Source organism: Telmatherina bonti, assembly GCF_933228915.1.
Source record: "Telmatherina bonti genome assembly, chromosome: 11".
In the NCBI taxonomy this organism is placed as follows: domain Eukaryota; kingdom Metazoa; phylum Chordata; class Actinopteri; order Atheriniformes; family Telmatherinidae; genus Telmatherina; species Telmatherina bonti.
In genome coordinates, this window is record NC_136629.1 from 19,551,049 (window position 1) to 19,569,660 (window position 18,612).

The 18,612-nt window shown below is 40.2% G+C and overlaps 3 protein-coding genes across 3 annotated transcripts; 1 reads left to right on the forward strand and 2 right to left on the reverse strand.

Annotated features, from left to right (window-relative positions):
- Nucleotides 1-676: 676 nt before the first annotated feature.
- LOC306762166 (delta-1-pyrroline-5-carboxylate synthase-like) lies at nt 677-7,209 on the reverse strand. The gene is made up of 17 exons (XM_079248578.1): nt 7,071-7,209; nt 6,451-6,558; nt 6,172-6,323; nt 5,937-6,086; nt 5,732-5,836; nt 5,468-5,626; nt 5,060-5,150; nt 4,779-4,903; nt 4,551-4,695; nt 4,387-4,460; nt 4,154-4,247; nt 3,701-3,921; nt 2,371-2,508; nt 2,072-2,267; nt 1,768-1,889; nt 1,380-1,662; nt 677-1,301 (listed from the first exon to the last, which is right to left on the reverse strand). The coding sequence occupies exons 2-17, from the start codon at nt 6,545-6,547 to the stop codon at nt 1,120-1,122; spliced, it is 2,334 nt and encodes a 777-aa protein (XP_079104704.1). The 5' UTR covers nt 6,548-6,558; nt 7,071-7,209; the 3' UTR covers nt 677-1,119.
- Nucleotides 7,210-8,020: 811 nt separating this feature from the next.
- On the forward strand, nt 8,021-10,903 carry LOC306762300 (E3 ubiquitin/ISG15 ligase TRIM25; the record flags this gene model as incomplete). Its single annotated transcript, XM_079248743.1, has 6 exons — nt 8,021-8,620; nt 8,747-8,842; nt 8,921-9,154; nt 9,949-9,971; nt 10,069-10,202; nt 10,305-10,903. The coding sequence occupies 6 exons, from the start codon at nt 8,021-8,023 to the stop codon at nt 10,901-10,903; spliced, it is 1,686 nt and encodes a 561-aa protein (XP_079104869.1).
- Nucleotides 10,904-13,641: 2,738 nt separating this feature from the next.
- Nucleotides 13,642-16,720, reverse strand: LOC306762301 (hyaluronan-binding protein 2; the record flags this gene model as incomplete). The annotated part of the gene is made up of 13 exons (XM_079248744.1): nt 13,642-13,815; nt 13,948-14,093; nt 14,164-14,298; nt 14,405-14,547; nt 14,621-14,954; nt 15,046-15,143; nt 15,234-15,405; nt 15,494-15,604; nt 15,704-15,820; nt 15,903-16,013; nt 16,125-16,211; nt 16,320-16,434; nt 16,661-16,720. 13 exons carry the CDS (start codon nt 16,718-16,720, stop codon nt 13,642-13,644), a joined length of 1,803 nt encoding a protein of 600 aa, XP_079104870.1.
- Between the last annotated feature and the right edge of the window lie 1,892 nt (nt 16,721-18,612).

Below are 18,612 nucleotides of genomic sequence, written 5' to 3' on the forward strand. Positions count from 1 at the left end.
ACTCCGCCCACAGTCAGTACGTCAGCACTGTTGCGTTGAGGGGATGTAGGAGTTTTGAAAGCTTCTCAAAAGGGAAATGTTCCTTAATCTCTGGATCGTCGCAACTGAGGCGAATTTCTGATTTTTATTTTTATTTATTTATCCAGTTCTTGGAGAGGAAAAATAGATTCTACACTCCCTTTACAAACAGTCTGTACAATAATAAAATTCAGAGCATAACTAAGGCAAGCCATTTCTTTTTCTTCAGATGTTTATTGCTGGTTGATTTTATGTTGATGTTTCAGTTAAAGACGGGGAAACGATAAGTTACACCTTATCTTTGTACAAAAAGGGGTGGGGGGGGTATACATACACTCTAGTGTGATGATGTGTATCTGAGAAAGAATATGATCAAGTATGTGTCACATAAGAGTCTTCATAATTAGTTTTTGTGATGTAAAGCCCTTTGATGCACTTAGTGAGATTAATGCTTTATAAATAGTTTGACTGAAATAATAGTCAGCATTAACATTTAAGAGTGGAGTACCTTTACTAAATGGAGCAATTACTAAAATCAGACCGTGCTCAGGCAAGTGATAATGACGCACAAACCCATGACTTAAGAACTGTACACCATATTTATTAAATTATCTGTGCAAAGAAGGACAGCAAGATAAACCTGAACCAAGATCCCGCACAAACACTTGCAGAAAAATAAAAGACCAAGGGAGAGTCTGCATGTAAAAAAATAAATTAGAAAAATCACAGTGGGGTAAGTGATTACGTTTTCTGCTTTTTATAAAAAGTCTGCAGGGGAAAGAGCTTCATCGATGTCAACATTATCGCATTTTTAAGCTTTAACACAATTCATTTCCACTGATCAGCTTTTCTTAGAACCACTCACTTTCTTAGGAGAGATTTGCATGGATCTAAAAACCAGATTGACAGGTTTAAAGACAGGTTCACAAAAGAACAAATTTAGCTGTCCTTTGAAAGTAGCATCCATTCTGCATGTAAGTTTTTGTGGCAACATTACACAGGTTATAAAGCAGCAGCTAGCAAGTAGAAATGTTACTTTAATAAACTCTGGATAGACATCTGTTCTGTTGGCTCTTTGAGACAGTGCTCCATCTTGGGTACCTAATTAAAATTTCCCTGAGGCACAGGGATGTTTTCATGAAGATATTTCATGCTGCCTTGTTCTGAGAAGTCAGCTACAGTGTGACCCTCCCCTCGAAGAACCCATTTAGTAGTAAGAAGTCCCTCCAAACCCACCGGACCCCTGGCATGTATCCTTGCTGTGCTGATGCCAACCTCAGCTCCTGCACAGGAAATTGTACAAGTTAGACCACGGTTTACTTAGATTTGTAAAAGAACGTGTGCAGATGAAGTGTTCATACCGAGACCGAAGCGGTAGCCATCAGCGAAGCGAGAACTGGAGTTCCAGAAAACACAGGCGCTGTCCACCTGCTGCAAAAACTGCTCAGCTGTATCCTCGTTCTCTGTTACTATGACATCTGTGTGGGAGCTGCCGTATTTGTGGATGTGGTCCACAGCATCATGCATGCTGTCGACCACCTCAATGCAGCATTCTAGGTCACCATATTCTGTGCGAAGAGACTTCACCTCAGATGGGCTGAAAGTTAAATAGGATGCAAACCGGGGGCCTGCATGAATCTTTACCTTAAATAAATAAAAAAAATTAAAAAAAAACATGAAAAAAAAATGAACAAAAAAGGTTCATATAATTTTATTTGTGGCCTAAATAAACTTTTTTGGATTTCTTACTTGCTCTGTTCTCAGCATGTCAATGATCTGGTCAAACAGAGGAGTACGTAGCAAGTCTCTGTGAATGAGGAGGGTCTCCATGGCATTGCAGGCAGCAGGGTAGTCACATTTGGAATCTCTGACTAGAAACAGAGTTTTTAATAATCATTAAGCAGCTCTGGGTAACCCCAAGACAGGAATAACCACAGCTTCTTCTTTTTTAACATCACATGGACAAAAATAAAACAAGATTTTTATCCAATTGTGTAACTCATTGATCACTTTCACAGAAAAGCCTTCACAGCTTCATGCAGTTTACACTTACCAACTTCAATAGCTTTGTCTATGCTGGCTTCGCTGTCTATATAGACATGGCAGACGCCTTCACTGTGGCCCAACACGGGAATGCCCTTAGCTGCCCTTTGGATGTCTCTAACCAGCTGGGATGAACCTCTTGGAATGATTAAGTCTATCATCTTGTCCAGTCTGCACAGATCCTCAACTTCCTCACGTGTGCTCACCTGCACAACAAAGTCAATTTTAAACATATGACAAATAGAAATACTATAATAATTACAAGGAATTTGGATCCAAGTTTGTTAAATCAATGGTTTTCAGTCTCACCAGCTGAATGGCATCTGCAACTCCATGGATTGAAAGTGCTTCCTGAGTGAGCTGATGCAGGATTTTATTGGTGTTGAATGCTTCTTTACCACCCTTCAGCAACAAAGCATTTCCACTGGCGATTGCTAGCGCCGACACCTGCAATCCAATATTTAAAACGACTTTAATGCTTTATTACTCCTAAGTAGAAAAAAAACCATGTGCAAGTTTTGTGCATGTGAAATGGCTGCACCTTTTTATTGGCTACATGTGCACCTCTGCAAGTAAAGAAATTGTTGGAAACTTGCAGAGTTGCCAACTTACTGACTCCATCACTATACTTACTGAACATTCAGACCTAGCGACTCTGTTTTTATTTATTCATTTTATTAAGTAACTGACGACTAATTTAGCCACTTTTTCTGGCAGTCTCTCTTATCAGCAGCAGAGGATGACTGTCCTTTTGCATCTCAGCCGCTGGGGTCACCTGCAGGTTAACTGCTGCAGTATCACCTGAATGGCTGTCAGTCCACAAGCACACAATGAAAACTCAGTCCCGACTTACTGAGCTTGTTTCACAGAAATACTGTTTTAAGTTTTAAGAAGCTGTTTGATGTGTTTTGAACAGACAAATGACATCATCGCCATCTTACTGATCAGATGTGACAACCTGCTTGTCGGTCCACAGTGAGAATTTTAAGAGAAAATTTTAGATTAACTGGATATTTATACAAGTTTGGGGTCTTTATTTTTTATTCTCTTAACCATCGCTTTCTTCTTAACATCATAGAAGATTGAGATTGTCATTTTGCTTTTTCTCTGTTCCAGCAGAGAAAGAGACCTGATGGCTGAATTTCATTTTGTCACTTCTTTAGAAGGAAGCAGCTTCACACAGTTTTGATATTCATCCTACTGACTTATTAGCTTTTCATCCTGGTCATATATTTTTAATTGTATTACTATATTTAAATTGAAATTAATAGAAAATGTTTTAACTTTTATGTAAAGAGAAAGCTAAATGTGCTTTTACATCAAAACTTGTTGCACTTCTGTTCATATAGATGAAGTTTTATTATAAAGTTTTGTTATAAAGTTTGCAGAACACTAGTTTTAAATCATCACTGAATTTTTGTGATTAATTATTAAATGAATCAAATAAAAAATTATGAAAATTTTTAAATCACCACCAATTAAAACCAAACCAGAAGAAACTGAACTAAAAAACACTTTTATATGTCTGTTTAAGCTTTTGTAAGATTTTTAGAAGACTTCATAACATTAAAATTAAGATTAGGTTGTGCACCCTTTTTGCTGCAAGTTATTTTTCCGCTCTGTTAACGTATGGTCTGACCTGTGGGAGGCAATCAGGACGTGACTCAAAAATAACCAGCAGGACACCAATGGGGACTGTGATCTGCTCCAGCTCTAGATTGTTCGCCACTCTGGTCCTCCTGAGCACTCGACCAACGCTATCCCTGGAGGAAACGGCAAGCTGACGCAGGCCAATGGCAAGGCTATTCAGCTTAGCAGTTGACAGACTCAAGCGATTGATCAGAGGCTGGGACAAACGACCTGGGATGAAACAAAATCATAAATAACTAACACCGCAAAACTCTGCTGGTTCATGGTGGAAATAATGGTTTTGTTTTCAGCAAAACAGTAGAAATGAGAAACAACTCCTGCCAACTATACAAGCATCTGAAAACCTCTGGAACCCAGCCTATTTTCTTTAGTCTCTAAATGGAGTAAAAAGGGATTTGCATATAGCTGTGGATTAAATTAAGCTCTCTATCTCCCTCTGTACCTGCTGCAAACTCCATGTCTTTCCTGTTGGCGTTGAGTATCTCATCTTTCTTCTCTGTAAGCATCTCAGCCAAACAACAGATGATCTCTCCTCTCTGAGAAAAAAAACAATTACCATTAAGTCATTGAAACACACTATAATCAAGAGTAATCAAAGCTACTAATTATGCATCACTAAAAACAAGGATAACACTTTATCCTTTACAACTTGTAAAGATTTTTTTTCCCCCTCACCTGCTCAGGGAGCAGCGAAGCCAGAGTCCTGCCTGCATGCCGGGCCATCTCTGTCTGCTGCTCCACAGTTGGACCTGACAGTGTTAATATTACGCACATGAAATATAACAGAATGGATGCAAAATTGCATGAGGTTGTTTTTTTTGTGTGATTTCTCTCTATACCTGCAGGTTTCACTTCAGAGAAAAAGGTGCCAACTTTTTTCCCTTCCACAATGTCTGTGATGACGTGGCCTGTTACTTTAGGATCTGTGCCGTTGGCAATGATGACGGAGGTCCCACCCTGCAGTGCCCAAAGGGCTGCTTTCACCTGATTAAAACAGCCTGATTGAGTTTCGTGTAACTTTGTCATAACTGTCTAACACTGCCATATTTACTGTCGACTGTGCCAACCTTAGCTTCCATGCCGCCAATGCCAACTCTGGACTTGGTCCCATATGTGATGGACTGCTGGTCCCCAGGATAGAATATATCGATGAGCTTGGCATCATCTGTTCCTGGAGGACTGTCGTATAATCCTGTGAGGTACATATTAGTTTATTTTTTTGGGTGTTTGTTTTTAAAAAAAACAAGCAATTACCTTTGGATAAGTAGTGGAGATACAAGTTTACACATTAAATATTTAAATGCAAATTAAAGTAAGAGGCATCAAATTAGATTTGAAATTTCTGTACCTTGAACATCAGACAGGGCAATAAGAAGGTCAGCTTTCATTTCAACAGCCAACCGTGCAGCCAAGCTGTCATTATCCTTGATGCTTATTACCTGAAATAAAAACATGTCACAGTAAGTTAAATGCCAGAACAACATACTGTTAAATACGCTGCCAAATAACACAAGTCTCTGAAACAACACGTGTCACCTTTCATCCAGCCTGAGAGACAGAAAAGAAACCACCACACAATGAACAGGGTGAAAACATGTGATACTAATGTGTTTTAAGGTTAAATGATGTCAGTAATAATGGAAACGGAAATGAAAAGACACATACATGTTTCACTGATGCACCGGGTTTATCAATCCACCATCACAATTTTGCACCTCTGTTAGCATTCCCAGCATGCCCATCACACAGTACCCACATTTACCCCCTGTAGATCACTGTTGGGCACAGGGGGCGGAACAACTGCATCGTTGGTGTTGATTATTGGAACAATGTTCATCCGCAGCAGTTCATGCAGCGTGCTGTTCAGGTTACGTCGTTTCTGCTCATCATGAAAATCCAGGTTGGTGACAAGAATCTGATTAGGCAATAAACAAAATGTAAAAAAAAAAAAAAGAGCAAATTGTTCCCCTCCCCCCTCCAATTTCCTATTATTTTATTTTAAGGAAAGTCCAATACATACTTGTGCGGTGCAGATGCTGTATTGGGTGAACATAGCCTCGTACAGTGCCATCAGACCACTCTGTCCAGCAGCTGCACAAGCTCGAGCCTCCAAAACTGGAACTGACTGAATAATATATTTAACTGTAACATCTCCTGGCTTGAAATGAAGCAATTGCTTACATATCAAGAGAAAGAGTGAAGCTGAGGTAAAATATATGATTTACCATGTCTTTGAGTTGGGTTTGTCCAGAGTGTAGGGCCTGCCTGACACTCTGAGACAACAATATCTCATGTCTCAGTCTCTGCTTCCCAAACGCCACAGCACCACTTGTAACAATCATCATCTCCCTGCCTTGATTCTGCAGCATGGCCACCTGACAGTACACACAGACCATAGCTTTCAGCCTTTCAAGTTAAAGCCGAGGACGCTTGTAATCAAGTGTTGGTCAACTTTATTACCTGCTCTACTATTGAGGCCAGCCGTCCCAGCGCCAAACCGCACTCATCTCCACGTGTAACCACAGCACTCCCCAATTTCACCACAATACGTTTGGCCTGCTTTAACTCACTGCGGTGGGCAAAAGATTTGCCATGTGGTCTTGGGAGGGAAACTGCAAAGAATAAAAGTTACACATTTTAATAAGTATCGACATACAACCAAAAGTAATGTTACTCATTCAATAGTTTGAGAACTTGCTTTCTCCTCTGATACTATGGAAGAGTTAGGTGGTAACTTACATTTAGCCTGGGAAAACGCTCTGATGGAGGCTGCACACACATTTGACTGCCGGATTTTGGATGGCAAGCGAGAGCACATGGCCAGCCTGGCAAACATGGCAGTGAAACCTGAGAACAGTGGGGACAAAAACACACAAATGAGTGTCAGGCTACGGCAACAGTGGGATAAACTCATCTTCAATAAGCCCCTTTTAATACACGACAGTCCTGCTGTATGGGTGTTCACCTGCTAATGCCAATAGAGTACAATTCTGACCAACTTTATTAAGTATGGATCACTTTTACTCCCAGTGAAATCTTTTGGTCAAACGTTTCCATGTTATCGATGACTGACATTTGAAAATGACACACTGACCCAATAAGATGTTGTTGGCACAAAACTAGCCCAAAAATACTGTAAACTATAGGTAAAAAGACTGTGTTCCACACAAATAAATAGAAATACATACGATAAAACTGGCTTGGAAGTAGGTAAGTCAGACAACAAGTTCTTCTTAACAAATGCAACTGTTGTTAAAATATGCTGTAGCTAGCTAATGTTAGCTAGCTACAGCCACTATTGCGAACAGCTGTTTACAATACAAACGATTAAATAAAGTTTGAATGACAACGCTCTTTACCTGACAATGTGAAGATCTAGAAAATCTATCTCTGAGACACTTGTGTATGCACTTCAAAGAGAGGGACACGTAAACAGTCAGACTGTCTGTGTCTCACTGCCACATCCACAGCCCACGTTGTTTGCGAGGTAAAGAAACGTGCTATTCACAAACAATAACTACGTTGAATATCTGGAGACATGGACGTGATGAGTGGTAACGTAAGGACGTTTTACGTACGCAGAAATAGTGTTCGTTAAGGGGGACGTAGCCTAGTTACCCATCAGATTTTATTACAATGCTATAAGAATTTCATTTGTCATTGCTTAATAGTTTGAAAATGCTTTGTATCTTACTTTATTATAATACGTGCCATCAAAACTGCTGGTTATGTATATTTTTTTCCTCAAGTTTTGTAAATGCAGCAACGTATACATTTGCTATAGTTTAAAAGCCTACTGAGGTCTCTTATTCATTTTAGTCAAATGCATTTGGTGTTACAAGAACAATTTTAGGCTAATTGTTATAAAAATAAATAAATAAATATTTAAAAAAAAAAAAAAAAAGAATTAAATTTGACCAAATAAGTCAAGATTGATGTCACGCAGATTTCTAAACAAACTTTTTACAAAATGAGATCTCAAGATGCAGGTGAAAGCCACAAAGTGGTCCAAATGATTATTTCTTCACATTACTGTGTTTTCAAAGTCCAGCTCAAACTCTTAAACACACTTTTAATGGTTCTATATTATGGATTCATTTATTATAACTTGTTGGGAAAGACAGTCAGCTGTATGTGTATGTCTCCTGAGACTTCAGCTGCTGATACAGTAACAACCCATTGGTAGTAATCTGACTCTAGTGCTCAGAGAGGGCATGTACTTGCCAAGAGAGGCCTGTGAAACATTAATGAGCAAGAAGTCCAGGAGCCCACTGCACGCTCGCCTTCCATAACAGGTGCAAGCAGAGCTATGGAGCCTTTTGAGCAAACTTTAAAGTGTCCCGTCTGCCAGGATTTCTTCACCGAACCTGTGACGCTCCAATGTGGACACGACTTCTGCCTCACATGCATCCAGGCTGTCTGGGAAACAGATGTGTCCCCGGAGGGCCCCTTCTTCTGTCCAGAGTGTCAGATATTTCTCCCCTCTGGCCTCGCTCTGGAGATAAATGCCGAGCTGCAGAAAAAAGTGATGGACTTTACTGGAAGTAGACATTTAGGAGAAGCAGAAACACAGACAACCACTCCAAGAAGCGAAACCAAATCATCTTTAAGTGTCTACTGTGACCATTGCATAGAGAAGCCATCTGTGGCTATAAAGACTTGTTTGACCTGTGATGCATCACTGTGCCAGGCTCATGCCCTACTACACCAGCAGAGGTCTGCTCTGAGGGAGCACACAGTGGTGGAGGTGACCAGGGATCTGTTGTCTCTGAAATGCAGGGAACATCGTGATGAGCTTAAGCTCTTCTGTATGGAGGAAAGGGTCCCTGTGTGCTGCTTGTGTGTGCTGGTTGGCATGCATAAGCACCATAAGGCATCTCAACTGCACCAAGCTACTGCAGACTTCAAGGTGAATATTATTCATTTTTTGCTTTCTGTCTATCTGTTTTGTTTACTTGCAGGATTTTCTCCTTTACTCTTTACTCTGGAGTTAATTTTCTATCGGCATGTTTTACTTGTCTTTACATGTCTTTAGAGTATGTTGGAGACAACCATCAACCGTCTGCTACAGAGGAGATGTGAAGCAGAGCATGCCATCAAGGACTTGGAGTCTTTGTATACACAAACTGTGGTATCATCACTGTGATGCCATTTTCCAAATTATGTTCGTTTGGGTTTTGTTGTCACTAAAAGTTTATTTCTTTACCAGAAATCTGCTGCAGATTTCAGAGAGAGAATCTCAGACAAGTACAGCAGGATTCGCGTGGTGCTGGATGCCGATGAACGTCTAATGAAGCAAATTATAGATGCAGAGGAGACATACATGACAGACTGGCTGGAGGCCCAGAGGGGCATCGTGGAAACTCAAATCAAAGAGATAGACAGATTCAGAGCTTCTAGCAAGTCACTTCTCCAACAAACAAACAACCTTCAGTTCCTACAGGTAAGTTACAGAGCCTGCAATGCGTTTGTTCAGTTATAGCATAATTAGTTTGTCGTTTAAGTTCAGGGTCAACTGGAAAATGTTCATAAAAAGGTTTAACTGCTTTATGTGTCTCATACTGTACAACTCTGTAATTACAGCATACATATATATATATATATATATATATATATATATATATATATATACACATATATATATATATATATATATATATATATATATATATATATATATATATATATATATTACAGTTGTTCAATATAGTGTTATAAAGTCAACCATGCTTAACTTTCTGAAACAAAACACATTACTGAATATATTTGGCAGTATTAATCTTTTTTAATTTAATAAATCATCAAAAAATGGTTTGGTGCAGATGCTGTGGTGAGTATATGTTGGGATACCTGGTAACAGATGTTTGGTTACCTATTCAATTAATATGTAGGATCTATCTACCCCAACATCCCCTTTTATTTAAAGTGTATCACACTGATCAACAGGCAGGCAATAATTAAATGAATGTATTTCATGGTGTTGTTTCAACAAACAAATTTGGACTCCAGACAAGGGATTTCTGACCCTAAGTATCAGCCTCTTTAGTGGAAGAGAGGAAGCAGCTGCTGAAATTTGGCTTTCTATCTCTGCAGACCCACAATAACAACATTAGTATGCAGGCAATGAAAGAGGGAAACATCCAAACAGTTTGAAGTATTGTCAGATTTAAAGGCATGCTGAATTTTTTGTGCAACTGCAATGCAAATATTAACCTTCAACCTGTTCATTTTCAATAGCAAATCACAGCACAGAATCTTTGGTGAGTGTAAAAACATAAATTGTTCTGCTGTAACAGTAAAGTTTTACTCCATGTAATCACTTGGTTAACCTTCTTCAGGTATGTTTTTGCATTGCAGTGATCCTTTGGATTTGCCACCAGTCCAGACAGTAAACCGGGATCTTTGTGACCCTGAGAAACTGAGAACAGTTGAGAGGCTGGTAGATGACCTCTCACTCGCTCTGTCCCAACATTTTCCCCGAATGTGGTCATGTTAGTAAGGAATCCAACATATTGCAAACAAAATTGAAGGCCTACCGTCTCCATAGTTGTTTAATAATGTTTTTTTGTTTGTTTGTTTGTTTTTTTTTGCAGATCTAACTTCACCTGCTTTAGACACAAAAACAGCCCATCCAAACCTGGAAATATCCAAAGACAATAAACAAGTGTACTGGAGACGCCAGCCTGCCAGTGAAAGACTAAGCCCACAACCTTATGATTCCCAGTACAGCGTCCTGGCTAAGGAAAGTTTTACCAGTGGCCAATATTACTGGGAAGTCATTGTGCAGGACAAACCATTCTGGATGATAGGTGTGACCACTGGCTTAGTTGATAAGAAAGACATTCCAGCTCAGAGTTCTTGCAGCCTGGGTGTGAACAGCACTTCTTGGTGCATCTACCATGGAGATGGACGGTATCTGGCATGTCATGACACGCAGGAGAAGCAGCTGTCAGTTGCAAAGATAGTAAGAAAGCTGGGAATACTGGCAAATATCCAGAAGGGGGAGCTGTCATTTTACAATGCAGACACCATGACACTGCTTCACTCATTTTGTGTGCAGTACACAGAGCCTCTATATCCCATGTTTAACCCATGCATTGATATAAATGGAGCAAATAAGCAAGCTCTTACTTTGTTTGGGATTAAAGATCCCTGGAACTGGCATGTAGATGAGAATGAAAATCCATCCTAGAAGGCAACTTTTAATCACTGTTGTGAAATAAGAATCATTGATCAAATTACTTTTACTTCCATCAGGGCAGAGGTTATGTATTTAGATTTTTTTAAGGTTCTTTAAGGATCTTTTGCCATTAGAGCTTCTAACTAAAAGATAATTCCCACAATTACTGGCAAAAAAAAAAAGGGGCAAACAGAATGGCTCTGTGGATGCTTGCATTCTCTGAGGGCTTCTCGTTTGTTTTGTCTTTATTCCAGTTTCGCTTATGAAATTACACAGTGGCGATGTCTAGCAAACCCTTAGAGAGCTGGTTTCTCCGACTCACTCAAATTTATAATAATATTTAATAGAAGCTTCTACAACCACAATTCTAAAATGATTTTGATACTATTTAAAATGTAATAAAAACTGAGTGTAACTATTTGCAAATCTTTATAAACTTATATCTTATTCTCAGTAGGACATAAGCAGCAAATATGTTGACAATGACACATTTTATGAAAAATTTTAGCTTATTTTCAATTTCACAGTAGCAATGCATGTAAAACGAGTTGGAACAAGGGCAACAAGGGGCTGAAAAAGTAATTGGCACGAATCAAAAACAACCGGAAGGTGTAAAAGTAGCATTTCAGAGAGGCAGAGGTTCACCAGTCTTCAACAAACTGCATGTTAAAGCTGTGGATCGATATAAAAAAAATGTTTCCATCATTTACTCCTCCATTTAGGGAAAGTAAGTAAAAGATCTTGTGTTAAATACTCCTAAAAGATTCATTCATCCATTCATTCATTTTCTGAACCGCTTATTCCAATTCAGGGTCGCGGGGAAGCTGGAGCCTATCCCAGCTGGCTTTGGGCGACAGGCAGGGTACACCCTGGACAGCTCGCCAGTCCATCGCAGCCTAAAAGATTCAGTAGGGAGGAATCTCTGTGTCCAGAGGTCAAAATCGCATGCTCAGGTGAAATTGACAAGATTCTCTAATTTACTGCATGGGCTCATGAATCTTTCCAAAAATCACCGTTTACCATGAGATCCACATTTACAACTAAATGGTCCTTCATGGAAAGGCAGTGGGGTGTGTCAGTACAATCCAGTTATCACACAGTTAAAAAGCCTGCATCTCTGATGGGATTGGGATGCATCAGGGCCGATGGCGTCGGCTTCACATCAGCATTGCTTAACTGGAAGAGTTCAGGTGGTGAACTGGCTTACCTGCAGTCCAGACCTTTTACTCATGAAAGGTCTGGGCCAAAATAACAGGGGTAATGAAGGCCTTCGACTGTTTAGCAGCTTCAAACTGGCATCAGATCAGACTAGGATAGCATTCCCCTCCTGAAACCACAATGAGTAATCTCCACACTTCCCAGACAGTTGATGCTGGGATGCTACACAATGTTATAACATCATCCTGTTCCAGTTTTTTTTTTTAGATGTTATTGCCATCACATTTAAAATGAACTAATCATGAAATGTTAAAAATTTTAAAATTAATTATCTGATATATTGTTTGTGGTCTATTAAAAATAAAAAATATTGTATAGAAGATCTACAGATTATTGCTTTCTTTTTCATTGACATTCAATGCAGCATCACAGTTTTTCTGGGGTAGTGAGGAGGAGGGGCTGGGGGGGTGGGGCGGGGGGGGGGGGGGGGGGTATAGTTACATGTAATACTGTATGTTTCACCAGTAAAAAGGAGGTTGGAGGTTTATGGAGCTCTGATGATGTTTCTGTTTTGATATTATTGCGATGCTGTTATCCTAACACTTAATCCTAACATTTAATCCTAAGGATAAACGCTATTTAATAACTATAATTTCTGGAGCACTTTTTCAAAGTGTCCTGTAAATATTTCATTAAGTTATTTCAAGTCCACGTTCAATTTGCGCGTTTGTTCTGAAGCTAAGTCTATCTCTGTTCACTGCAGCTTGTGTTTGATGCAATATAGTTCAGGAAGTACCGTAAATGACCCGTGTTTAAACCACTGGCTTGTTCTTTGTGCAACTGTCTTTTCAGCTCACCAGTGCATGCAGGACATGCATGTCTTTGGTCTCACATGTCAGTGGCCCTTGCTGCCCTGCAGCAAACAATGCAGGTCAAGTAACCCAAGCAGCAAGACTATGTTTCCACAGAAGGGCGATAAACCCGCTGGTTTGCACAATTATTTGCACGATCTAGTTTTTCTCTTCTTTTTTCTTTTGAACACAATCATCTTTAGGAAGATGGCACAGACTCAAAGTTCATATTCAAAATAGGATTTTGGAGAGAAAATATCTCATCACAATATGAGGACATTTCATGCAGAGACAATGCAGATGCATTTACAAAACATATCATTTCCTTATTGGCAACAGATCTTTTACTTACTTGCTCTAAATCCCTAGTGAGTGAAAAAGATGCTTAATTAGAAACTTACACTTTGTCTCTCAGTGAGCAGAAGAGAGTGCCAACTTTATTGACTCCTTACTTTTTCCACATTTGTATAATTTCTGCCATTATAACTGAGTATGATAAAATGATCTCCAACTTTTCTGTAAACCTATAAACAACTTTAAACAAATTAAACATATTTAGAACATCTAAATATTATTACAGTCTGACTGATTATAATGTAGTGCAATTGCATTTGTTGTGTAAATTAGAACTATAAAAGAAGTGAAATATAAGATAGAGCCAGATAAGTCACAAGTCAAATCACGATAAGATTGAATTTATAAGCAGGTTTTTGGCTGCATGCATGTTGAATACTCGTAACTTCAGGCTGCTTGTGGAGACGCTTGAGTCTTTGACTTGATCCAGTTCAGGAACTGGGTGACTCGTGTGTAGACTCCAGGTTTGTTCTTCTGTCCACACTGGTCTCCCCAGCTCACAAGACCATAAACAACACTGGTGGCATTGTCTTTACAAGTCAGTGGTCCTCCAGAGTCCCCCTGAAAAAAGAGATGGATAGGAAATGTTCAACAACTCACTACTTTCTTTTTTCTTTATAAACCAACCAATTACATGTTATTAATGTGCTTTTTCTGACAGGATGCTTTTAGCAAAGAATCTGTTTGACTAACCTGGCATGAATCCACTCCTCCTGCTAGATGACCTGCACAGAACATGGTATTATCCAGAACATTGCCATAAACCTTTGGTTCAGAGCACTTTTCCTGGTTGATCAGTAGTACATTGGCCTCCAGCAGGTGATTGGAACCATAGTCAGCTGTAGAGATAAGGTGGAAAAACATTACCCACTAAAGCAACAGATGCCAAAGATCGAAAATCTGCCTTACATTCCTCGGTAGCTCCCCATCCAGAAATGGTACACTCCATCCCATCAGGCAGTTGTGCATCAGGCAGGCAGGCTGTCTTCACAAACTGTGTCTCATTGGCACAAAATCCATCTTTGCCCTTCAGCCTTAGCAAAGCTTTAAAAATGTGGTTCAGATAGATGTCACAATATTTGTATATTTGTATGTTAAATACAGATTACTTTGAGTTAAACAAGGGGAGAGGTTTGTGCAAGAGTATTACCTATATCATTGTAAACAGCTGCAGAAGTGGATCTGTAGTTCTCGTGCACAATAGCCTTTTCAACTTCCACAATTTGAGCTGTGGGGTCCACCTTATTCAGTGACAGGCCTCCCATGACCACCTGCATGTCCTTGTTTCGTTCACTGTGGATGTACAAACAAGTCAGTGAAGTTTATGTCTGCATGATGTGCAGGATATGGGGTGCAGCATTCTTACATGCAGTGTCCAGCTGTGAGAACCCAGCAGCTCTCGATGAGAACTCCTCCACAGACATGTCTGTATGCCTGGGGGGAGTTCTTTGGCTTCTCCTGCACAGACACCTGCCACGGTATTGCTCCTGGTGTGACTTTCAGACCCCCAAAAATTCTTGTTACTGCCTTTTTCGGCTGGGGATTACCACAGGTGAGAAACTGTTGTGGTGCAGCAGTAGTATCAGGGGTGACAGTAGAAGGTTGTGGAACCAGAGTGGGCTTCACAGACGGTGGTAGGGTTGTCGACGGTAGTTTAGTAGATGCAGGCTGAGGATCTGTAGGAGCAGTTGGCACCACATCTGAAAACAGAAATACAAGAAGCTCACACAGTTGCTATACTGACCAGCTGAACTAAGAAAGATATACATAGCTTTAAATCTGAAATCTGACCTGTTGGATTAGGACACTGCATCACACTGCAGTAGTCCCAAAGCAACCTGCGGCCCCTTCTGTAAAAACACCACGGCCTCGGCTCTCCATCTGGGTTTCTGCACGATTTAAAATATGCAGCTGAGCTTCCTTTTTTCAATGTTGTCCAAAACTTAGCATGCAATACAGTTCTTTATTTCTCGTCTGACCTGCAGAAGTTGTGAGGGCCAAGCCCATCACTATCCTCAAAAGAGTTGAAGGGGTCCGAACCTTTCTCCAGAATAAAATGAGAGTTCCAGTTGAGGCAATCGTAGCCATCATCAGTCTCACTTACATTGCCACGATATGTCTCCCCGTCATCCACAAAGCAGTCATCCGGACCTGAGAAACATATCACGTCCAGTCAAACATAAATTATGATAAACTGTGTTGGGAGTATAAGAACAATCATGCAGAATGCACTATTTACCAACGTGACAGAAACTCCCACTGAAGCCTTCAGGGCACTGGCAGTCGAAGTCATTACCGTCCTTGATGCACTGGCCACCATTTTTACACGGATTTGGCTCACACACCGAGTCTTTGAATGAAAGCAGTTTATTTGCCTCCTCTCAGAAACTTTAAAATGTATTAAAAAGCAGCCTTCTGTCTTATGTAGCTAAAGATATATATCCCTTACATTGTTTGCAGTCTGGGGGCTGGAAAGGTGCCTCACATTTGCATTCATAGTATGGCTTAGTCGAAGTCAGCACACAGTCACCACGTCCACACCTGCCTCTCCTACAAACCCTTGGTCCTGACACAGCAAAAAGTGTACATTTTTTCCATACTGGTATGAAATTCAACAGCAGTATCAAGAAGAATAGATCTTTTCTGACCTTTCTCACATATTCTCCCCTTAAAAGGGTTGGGACAGTCACATTTGAATTTTCTTTTGCCTTTTTCTTTACACACACCATTGTTGAGGCAAGGGTTTGGATTACATTGGCCTGATGAATTAAGAATGAGAAATTTATTGTAAAAGATAAATTAGATCATTTCAATGCAATGCAAAATATGATGTGACATCATAGCATCATCCCAGCATTTGTAAGTTTTACCTTCTGGATCCTGAAGTTCCAAAAGCCAGTCTGAATTACTTGGGTCTTCCTCATCATCGTCATCCGATGTTTCGCGGAAGAAAAAGTCTAAAACATAATTTTCCTTTAGATTTAGGACATTCAGCCTTTTTGTGTTGACCACAAAAACATTTGCATATATAATATTTAAAAATAAGAACCAGAAGATGCGCTTACCTTCAATTATGTCTTCAAACCTTGGTCTCTTTCTCTCACGCATACCATGTTTGTGATGTTTGCTATGTCTTCTCTCTTGTGATTCCGGGTGCCCCTTTTTGTGTTTGTGTTTTGACTAAATAAAAACAAATTCAAAATCTATAAATTTCAAAATATACAATGTTATCATTTGAAATTGTTCTTTGGTTAATCCTTCACACTACAGCATCACGTCGTGCAAAATTAACCTTTTTAAACAGGAACTTGGTATACCACATTTTATTCACAACATCTGAAAAAAAGATCTAATCCATGTGCTTATTGCTAAAAGACAGCACTTCAGTAGCAAAATGGATACATACTTCAGCAGGTATAAGGAGCACTGCTAAGAAGAGGCAACAGAAGAGCAGCTTCAAGTTCATGCTGGCAGCAGATCAGGCGACTTTCAGGACAGTGAAATGGGACTGGGAACCCCAACACTTTTCTAAACATTTGTAGAAGGACACTAACCTTTGAAACATTGGTTTTCTCTGGCATTCATCCATGTTATTGGGTCAATTTTACTGATCTAAGCTCTACTGGTACAGGGTAGTTATTCCAAAACACAAAAAGATTTAAAAAAAATTTTTAAAAAAACACTTGATGTGAACAAATAATTGATGTCAAACTGTAATTTTTCTGTGCAACATGTGAAATATTTTTCAGTAAAAAGCATTTAAATGAAGTGTAGCACAATAGCTCCCACACACCCACATGCAACACCAAGGCTCAGAGAGCATGTTTGCAAAGAGCTCATTATTTGTTGGTAACATAGACTTTGGATCGACACACACCATGTTCACCTGAGGACAAATTACTTTGTGTAATTTTACTCTCTTCATACACTCCAAAGCAAAGTGAAGTACTTTTATTTAGAGACAGTATGTATTTACTGCCGAAGTATATGTATGTCATGTCTAACCCAAGTTCAAATTCAGTTTACCTTTATTACAAGTTTGCAGGAGCACATAGTTGAATTTTAAGAAATGCGTGTCATGTTTTTCTTCCATGACCTGCCGGCACTCATCAGTTGAAACTCTTTCCACCTGGGGCTTCCTAATTGCCTCTGCTGTGCTCATCAGTCTCATTCTGTTCACCTGGTCTTCTGCCCGTTTTATCATAACTCACAGCCTACATAAACACTCTCTAGTCTCTTCCCCTCAGCCAGATTTTCATCAGATCTTGTTTCTTGGATTTTCTGGACACAGACTCTTGCCTTGTCTCTGGACCACCGAGCCTCGCCTATCGTCCAGGCTTCATCTGCAACATAAACTTGACCTCACGCCTCCCTCCTGACCTTGTCTCTACAACCTGGATTCTCACAGCTGCTCTTGTCCCTGGATTGATCCTCTGCTCCTTAGCCTCGTCCTTCATTTCTCAAACTGGTTATTGTTCACAGCTACTTTGTGTGAGGCTGAACTTCCAAGTCTTCACATTAACCCCTTAGTGTATAATCTGGCCACCACGGACATGTCGTCCACACAGGAGTGGTGCTCATGTGTTGAAGAATCCATAAACAAATTGGAATCTAACATGCAGAAAATGCCTAACTAACTTCTCCGGCCACAGTTTCACTAATTGCTCCCTCTGGCTGATCTCCTGGATCTCATCGCCATGTCTCATCTCACCATGAACAACATCTGACTCCTGATGTGTTCACAGGTGAGCGGAGTTGGTGTCGACCCTTCATTACCCCGTGTAAGATCCACTTTGAATTGCTGCCCTCTTCCTTCCCATCTGAACAGGCTAGGATTCTCTAAATGATTTCACTTTTTTCAGGAAAAGCCAAGCTGTGGGGAACAGCTGAATGTCAGAGACACTCTCATCTGATACAGTTTTATAAGGATTTCAGTAGGGAGCTCATCAGAGTCTTTGATCCAGTTCCATCAGAGAGGGGGCTGCCCGGGGTTTATCATTAAAGCAAGGCAAAAGACTGGTCACTGACTATCATTGACTTCCAAACTCTCTGCAGAAAGCCGTTGGAATGACGAGGCATTATGTGATGGTTTCTATCAAGGACTCAATGAGGAGATTAAGGATAGGCTTGCTACCCAGGAAGCTCCTAGGAGTCTGGACCAGTTAGAAACATTCTCTTCCAGGATTTATCAGACTTCAGGAGCGGAGAGTGGAGAGGAGCCGTACCTCTCTGAACCAGGCCCCAGCCTGCAATGCAAACCTTTGGCACAGTCTTCTGTGGTTCCAGCTTCTTTGGAGAACTCTGTGGAGCCCATGCAGATTGGACGGACCTGCCTGACTCCCCAAGAGTGAGCATGAT